At 34.1% G+C, this 7340-nt stretch overlaps 2 protein-coding genes across 2 annotated transcripts; one reads left to right on the top strand and one right to left on the bottom strand.

Moving 5' to 3' along the window:
* The first annotated feature begins 1779 nt into the window (after positions 1 to 1779).
* Positions 1780 to 3881, top strand: LOC139902105 (UPF0496 protein At3g49070). The gene is made up of 2 exons (XM_071884764.1): positions 1780 to 1888; positions 2830 to 3881. Exons 1-2 carry the CDS (start codon positions 1843 to 1845, stop codon positions 3879 to 3881), a joined length of 1098 nt encoding a protein of 365 aa, XP_071740865.1. The 5' UTR covers positions 1780 to 1842.
* Positions 3882 to 4761: 880 nt separating this feature from the next.
* Positions 4762 to 6932, bottom strand: LOC139902101 (protein SOSEKI 1-like). Its single transcript, XM_071884758.1, has 6 exons — positions 6791 to 6932; positions 6612 to 6681; positions 6393 to 6511; positions 5473 to 6085; positions 5255 to 5353; positions 4762 to 4861 (listed from the first exon to the last, which is right to left on the bottom strand). The coding sequence occupies exons 1-6, from the start codon at positions 6930 to 6932 to the stop codon at positions 4762 to 4764; spliced, it is 1143 nt and encodes a 380-aa protein (XP_071740859.1).
* Positions 6933 to 7340: the final 408 nt, after the last annotated feature.

The following is a 7340-nucleotide window of genomic DNA, read 5'->3' as shown; positions in this document are numbered from 1 at the left end:
CGTCATAACAAGATTGATCGTACGAAATAAATAATTACAAGTGATGAAATGATTGAAAGTATCAATGGGGTAAATTGAAGAGTTTAATACTTCTTCTATCTCATATTAATTGTTTCGAGACAAAACATACAGTATAAGAAATATTAACTATACTGTACTTTTTTATTTACTTTATAATTTTACCCTCTATTTTTCATTTATAATTTTACCCTCTATTTTTCATTTATCGTTTTATCTTACATGGATAAAGTAAGAGTATATAGAAACTTTACTTTATTTTTCTTTTCTATTTATACAAATGAATAATTAATTAGGATATCTCAAAATGGAATACTGAACAATAAAATAGAAATGAAGAGAGTACTTCTTTCGCCCTAAAAAAATGTCACTTTAGAGCTTATGTTGAATTTACGATAAGTTTGGTAAATGCTAATTGTCTTATATTTAAGATAAATTTTACTGAGTTTATTAAAGGACTAAATGATCAACAATCATAATAATAATAATTTGTGATATATTAAGGAGTTTAATGATATTTATTAGTTATCTTTTACAAATGGATAATTATTTTATAACGAATATAAATTGTAAGTTGAACATTTTAATGAACATTTTTAATAGTTATTTTTCTAAGTGAATATTTATTACTCGGTAACTAGTTTGAGATATTTGAGTTGAATATCTTTTTTGGAATGAAGTGACACGAATAGATTTGTTATGTGTCCGTTTTATGCAATATTTGCGTTTCATACTTAAAAAACGTTGTGTAAACTAATAGAACAAATGACGTTAAAAGTAAATGGATAAGGCTTCTTCACTTTCACCATAAGCATTTTGAAAAAAAAAACACCCAACTCTTTGCTTAAAAGCAAGACCAAACCAACATAACAAAGGCTCGATCCTTCAACGTATAAAACACCAACTTTTGTCATCTATTTTCTTCTTCAACTACACATTCCCGCTCCCATTTATTCAAATTTCAATCACTAAAACTCGTATCATTTCTTCGTATTCTCCTCTCAATTGTCGTTCGACTCCAAGTACGATGAAGTTTAAGCTAAGCATGTCGACTTTCAAGTCATCGTGCACGGGTATGTAATCATAATCCTATTTCTGAAGTTTAATCTTGCAAACTTTTTGTCCTCGCTTTGGCTCAGTGGACATGTGGTGGTGCCTAGCACCCCCGCCGGGCTAGAGGTCTCGGTTTCGAGCCTCGTCATCTACAAAGGATATTATTTGAAAGAAATTCCTTGAGGGTGGCCCAAAGGGAAGGTTTTACCGACCCGCTCCGGGACTAAGGTCCGGCCCGCCTGCCCCGTATGCGATGGTTTAAGGGTCGGATCCCCTGAGTGTGGTTCGGGTTTCCTGCCCGAACGCGTGTGTGTGCAAATGATGACTAGGCTTCGGTCCGGACTGATGCAAGCTTGCCGTTCAAAAAAAAAAAAAAAAAAAAAAAAAATCTTGCAAACTTTTTATTTTGATTTGTTTAAAGACAAAGTTGCAACACATTAGGATTGAACCGATGATTATAGAGCTATATTTCGCCAAAGTATTCTACTTTTTTTTTTTTTTTTTTTTTTTTTTTTAGGGACGAATCTTTAGGGTGACATGGGTGGGTTATGGCCCTCCCAAAAGTTTGTGTTATTATTGTAAATTTATACTACAAGGATCTATAAAATTATATATTTTATGTTGTGACCCCTCTAAAATGATATTAAAACGATTTTAACCCCTTACTAATGTTGTTTAAGATCCGCCCCTGTTTTAATTATCATTTCAATCACTAAAACTCGTATCATTTCTTCGTATTCTCCTCTCAATTGTCGTTCGACTCCAAGTACGATGAAGTTTAAGCTAAGCATGTCGACTTTCAAGTCATCGTGCACGGGTATGTAATCATAATCCTATTTCTGAAGTTTAATCTTGCAAACTTTTTGTCCTCGCTTTGGCTCAGTGGACATGTGGTGGTGCCTAGCACCCCCGCCGGGCTAGAGGTCTCGGTTTCGAGCCTCGTCATCTACAAAGGATATTATTTGAAAGAAATTCCTTGAGGGTGGCCCAAAGGGAAGGTTTTACCGACCCGCTCCGGGACTAAGGTCCGGCCCGCCTGCCCCGTATGCGATGGTTTAAGGGTCGGATCCCCTGAGTGTGGTTCGGGTTTCCTGCCCGAACGCGTGTGTGTGCAAATGATGACTAGGCTTCGGTCCGGACTGATGCAAGCTTGCCGTTCAAAAAAAAAAAAAAAAAAAAAAAATCTTGCAAACTTTTTATTTTGATTTGTTTAAAGACAAAGTTGCAACACATTAGGATTGAACCGATGATTATAGAGCTATATTTCGCCAAAGTATTCTACTTTTTTTTTTTTTTTTTTTTTTTTTTTTAGGGACGAATCTTTAGGGTGACATGGGTGGGTTATGGCCCTCCCAAAAGTTTGTGTTATTATTGTAAATTTATACTACAAGGATCTATAAAATTATATATTTTATGTTGTGACCCCTCTAAAATGATATTAAAACGATTTTAACCCCTTACTAATGTTGTTTAAGATCCGCCCCTGTTTTAATTATCATGAGTATAACTCATTTTCCTCAAGTATAATGAGGATTTATGCAATAACTAATTTTGTTGGACAACATAATTTGTTTACTATTAAATTATTATTGTTACTCCGTATTTTTTTTGGGTGATGATATATATACATAACCAATTTTTACAAATACACAACCAAACATGCTTTACAGTGTTGTAAAGTACAACACTGTAAAGCATGTTTGGTTGTGTATTTGTAAAAATTGGTTGTGTAGATATCACTACCCATTTTTTTTGCAGGACCCAAACATACCTCATCAAGTTCGATGGAAATAGATGTACGTGAAGAGTATGCAAATGCATTTAGAACACAATCATACATAGACTTTTGGACTCGAGTCCTAGACTTAACTCATGGTGGTTCAACCATGAAGCAAACCGTAAGCTCAGTCGCTGCAGCCCGTCTCCCATCCTATCGACTATTTGCCGAAAACCTACTCGACCCCGATCAACCAACAGTCACCCAAATCCTCACCTTAGCTAACCACAAACCCGAAAACCGCAATCTTTTAACCGATTACTTTTCAGAAACCGCCAATGCTTCTATAGTTTGCAGCTCCCTTTTAAAACATATAAATCATTTAAGAACAAAATATCGGTCTCTCAAATCCGCTTTGAAATCAATGGAAATTACGAATGTGCCCTTTGTGAATCATGGCCCGGTTATAGCAGCCCGTTTAACCGATTTTTCCAGCTCATTTAACCCATTCATGATCCCTATAAATTCTTCTAATGGAGTTCAAACTGTTCAAGTTTCATGCTTCAACTTGCTTAAACGGCTCGAATTGAGCCGCGATAAAGCTCAAACAAAACTTAATAAAATCAATAGAATTAAATACGGGTCAGCTGTTACGTTAGTCATTATAACTGTTTCGTTAACAGTTATAATTGTGACTCATGCACTAGCGATTCTTGTTACGGCTCCAGGGATTATATTTGCAACTATGGAGATTCGTTCGAGTGCTAAGTTAGTTAAGTTAGTTGCACAACTTGATGTTGCTGCTAAAGGGACGTATATATTGAATCGGGATTTGGATACCGTGACTCGATTAGTGGCTCGACTTAATGGTGAACTTGAACATATGCAAACTATGACAAAGTTTTGGCTTAAAAGGGGACATAATCGGATTCGAAGTGTTGAAGAATTTGGTCAGCAACTGAAGAAAAATGATTTGAGTTTCTGTGAACAACTTGATGAGTTAGAGGAACATTTGTATCTCTGTTTCATGACTATTAATCGCGCAAGAAACCTTGTCGTCAAAGAAATTTCAGATTCGGGTTTGGTTTCATGATTCAAAAGTTAATATTTGGTTACAATTATAAACTCCTTTCATAACTGTAGTATTTTACAGCTTGCATAAAAACAATTATGGTATTAGAAGGAAAACTGAATAAGAGTAACTGTTAAAACTAAATTAAAATCAGGTCGTCTCATTAATTTTGAAGGTCACGTTAGAAACATAAAAACCGCTAAGGTTGATGACGGGAGCTAAGGTTATCCGGTTGTTGAGAGACTAACTATAATAAACTAATCTTTTTAAGCTCATAATCTGTTGTAAACTAGCTAATTAAATCTTTGATTGAATAATATTCCAATGTTGTATATAATTAAATGCATTATTAGTTTTCAAAATTTTAGATCCATCCAAAATTTTGAGGCCTGCTCGTTGCATAATGTGCCGAAGACGCCTCTAATTAAAATTCGAATAACAAAGGCAATACAACAATATGAAGGATACTTTGATATATTGATATGTATAGTATTTGGACAAATTAAGTCTTTTGATGAAGACTTTTTGTTAGCCTTTCATAATGTATTTTTTATATTTGTAAATGCACATACTATTGCAATTATATGAATATTTTGAGTCAACTTGTGGATGTTTCTGTATTTAACTACTTCTACTCGGTACATTTCGCTTACTTTATTATGTTGAACATATTCTTTAGTAGGTAACTTCATACTTTAACCACTATTCAATACTTCAACTGAATTTTACATATACTGGCTAGATTAATTTCTAGATTGTGGGAAAACAACTTCCTCATATAATAATTTGTGATTCAGCTGGATTCTAATTCGATCTAAAATTTGTGTCTGTTTGTCAAGTTAACAGTTAACAGTTGAAAGGTGAATAGGTGGCTCGTCAATTTGATCTAAAGTCAGCAGCTTTAAGTCAACGCTTTTGCAGCCTTGACCAAAGCCTTCATTCTTCTACATGACTTCATGTGGGCGTAAAATTTCTCCGGATTAAACTGCTTCTCACATTGCCTGTATCAAAAATATGAAGTTTTACACAATTAATAACCAGGAAATTGTTCAAAATCTGAATAATTCAAAGGTTCTGAACGACAATGACCCGTTTGATAATCATGTTGAATAAACTCTATGAATAATGTGAAATCATTGTATTAATCTTTTAAATGAATTGTTTAATAAATGTTTCGGATATGATTTAAGAAGGATATTAAAGGATATGGATTCAACTCTGAATGGTTCACACCGATTGCTAAAAAGTTCAACATCATTTGTCATTCAGATGTCAAAAACAAACGTACTGAGCAACAGTGCATGCAGAACCATTCAATTAAGACGCAAACAACACAACCTAATTCACAGTTTCATGTTACTTATTGTGGTAAAGGGATTTAGAATCAAACTTACGAGCAATAAGGTCCACTCACAAACTTATAACCAGCTGCTGGAATCGTCTTTCTGTTATTGGAGTCATTGTAGTTATGAATCTTCTTTGATCCGTCCTTCCTGTTAAAAACATACAACTCATCATGTTGTCCATATTTGTTCAATTTTGAAAAACGCAAAAGACGATCGATCAAGGAAAGAAGATTAAAATTGTGAAAACCTTCTGATATATAGTTTACCTTCTCTGTTTTGGTTGCTCTGAAGTCGATAAATGATCTCTAGAAACTCTTTCGGAACCCCCAAACGTGTCTCCTTTAACGAATTTCCCCATATTTTCATCTTCGTTCATCATAGAGTTTGTACTTTTTCTTCTTTTATCGATAACAGCCGTCTCATTTGTATCCACAACACCACAAGTAAGCAGATTAAGAAACATATGAGTTGCTCCCATGCCCGAATAGCTACTACTTTTTCCCAATGAAGACGGGGACACTTTGGAACTATTCGTTTCCTTTTGGTTTCCGCTCTTTTTGTTCTTATTGTCCTCCTTGTTTTTGTTTAAGTAAGATTCCAATAAGGAATCCGCTTCGGTTCTCTTTTGACGTTGCGCTTGTTCTTGTTTATTTGCGCTGACAAACTTGTAATCTTCTTGTTGCTTTGTTGTGTCTTCGATGGAGGTCTCGGAGTCATACGAAGGCAATTCTTCTACTTCAAATGATGTTTTGGTCGATGAATGTTGCAAATGATCTTCTACTTGTTTCGCTAACGGGAATTTTTTATCTTTGACATCAACGTCGAATGAAGGCGAATCTTTTCGCTTGGATACCTCTTTTTCACCGTATGATCTAAGATCTGTGATTAAGACATTAAACTTAATGATTCAGACAATTTGGAGAACCTTAAGAAATAAAAGTGTGGAGTGGAATGGAATGGAGTAAAGATTATGCTTGTTTTTATATTATGCTGGCCCATCTCAACCCATGTATACCAAAATGGATTGATTAAACTTTTTACACTAAAAATCTTTTTTAGCCTAGTACTGTATCCGTCCCAAAAAAAACTGTCTCATGTTACTCTTAACCTGTTTGACTTGTTTCTAAACTCTTTTGACCCACCTCTAATTAAAAGTAAACTGGAAACATGAAAGTGAAAAACTTACCATTTGTGAAGGAGATGGAAGAAATTTCTGAACCTTTGAGGACATATTCATTATCAGAGATTGGAGTAATAAGATCTTCATCCAGTATGTCTTGCCATACATATCCAGCCTTATACTTTCTGCAATACGCCCATAACAAATCAACTCTCAAAATTATCATATTCATGAACACCAAAATATACATTCAAGTTGACTAAAAAAAAAAAAAAAAAAAAAAACCTCTTGTATGACCAAGCAAAACTCTCTGGCAAGTCTTTTCCTCTTAGTTCTGCTAACCATCTCTTAACGTCTTTAACGATTCATTCATCCGTCAAAAAAACATCAAAATTTTCAAATCAGTCACAGATCAAACATATCAATAATATATTCTCATGTGAATTGGTTTAATAACTACTGACCTTTGAGGCGAACTCCATTGTGCGAAACATGATGTACACGTATGAGATGTGGATGCTCGATTCGACCTTTATGACTAAGGAAATAAATGATATGAACTTTTCTTACTTCACCACCACCATTATTGCCACATTGTGCTTCCATTAGTTTTCTTCAATTTTTCAAATGGTAACACAACACCAAAAGTTGGTCTTTTTAGGCAAATATTACAAATGATGATATAGAATATAGATAATTCTATTACTATGATCTGTAAGTACTTACTCTATCCAATTAAAAGTAACAAATAATAAAATAAAGCCAAAGACCAATTCTTTGTCTTTGGCCGGCATGCTATACTAAAAGACAAAAGACAACAAAGATCTCTTCTTTTAGAATTATTTAATACTAAGAAATTTCTAAAACGAGACCAAAAAACATTACATGCATATGTTGATATGCAGGCCTCCCCATAAATCAGCTACTATTATTATATGATTTATTAATCCTGTTATATATGGGTCACCAAAAAAATTTCGTAATATTCAATAGTATCATTGGGTTTCGAGATTA

The sequence above is a fragment of the Rutidosis leptorrhynchoides genome, chromosome 1, assembly GCF_046630445.1.
Source record: "Rutidosis leptorrhynchoides isolate AG116_Rl617_1_P2 chromosome 1, CSIRO_AGI_Rlap_v1, whole genome shotgun sequence".
NCBI classification, from domain to species: Eukaryota; Viridiplantae; Streptophyta; class Magnoliopsida; order Asterales; family Asteraceae; genus Rutidosis; species Rutidosis leptorrhynchoides.
The sequence above is the reverse complement of the archived record's forward strand: the minus strand, read 5'-3'. Positions and strand labels throughout refer to the sequence as shown.

Coding starts and splice junctions, on each gene's coding strand:
- LOC139902105 (XM_071884764.1), top strand. CDS start 1,843: ATGAAGTTTAAGCTAAGCATGTCGACTTTCAAGTCATCGTGCACGG. Junction 1,889..2,829: donor TTTCAAGTCATCGTGCACGG/GTATGTAATCAT, acceptor TTTTTTTTGCAG/GACCCAAACATACCTCATCA.
- LOC139902101 (XM_071884758.1), bottom strand. CDS start 6,932: ATGGAAGCACAATGTGGCAATAATGGTGGTGGTGAAGTAAGAAAAGTT. Junction 6,512..6,611: donor TTTGCTTGGTCATACAAGAG/GTTTTTTTTTTT, acceptor GGCGTATTGCAG/AAAGTATAAGGCTGGATATG. Junction 5,354..5,472: donor GAGCAACCAAAACAGAGAAG/GTAAACTATATA, acceptor TGTTTTTAACAG/GAAGGACGGATCAAAGAAGA.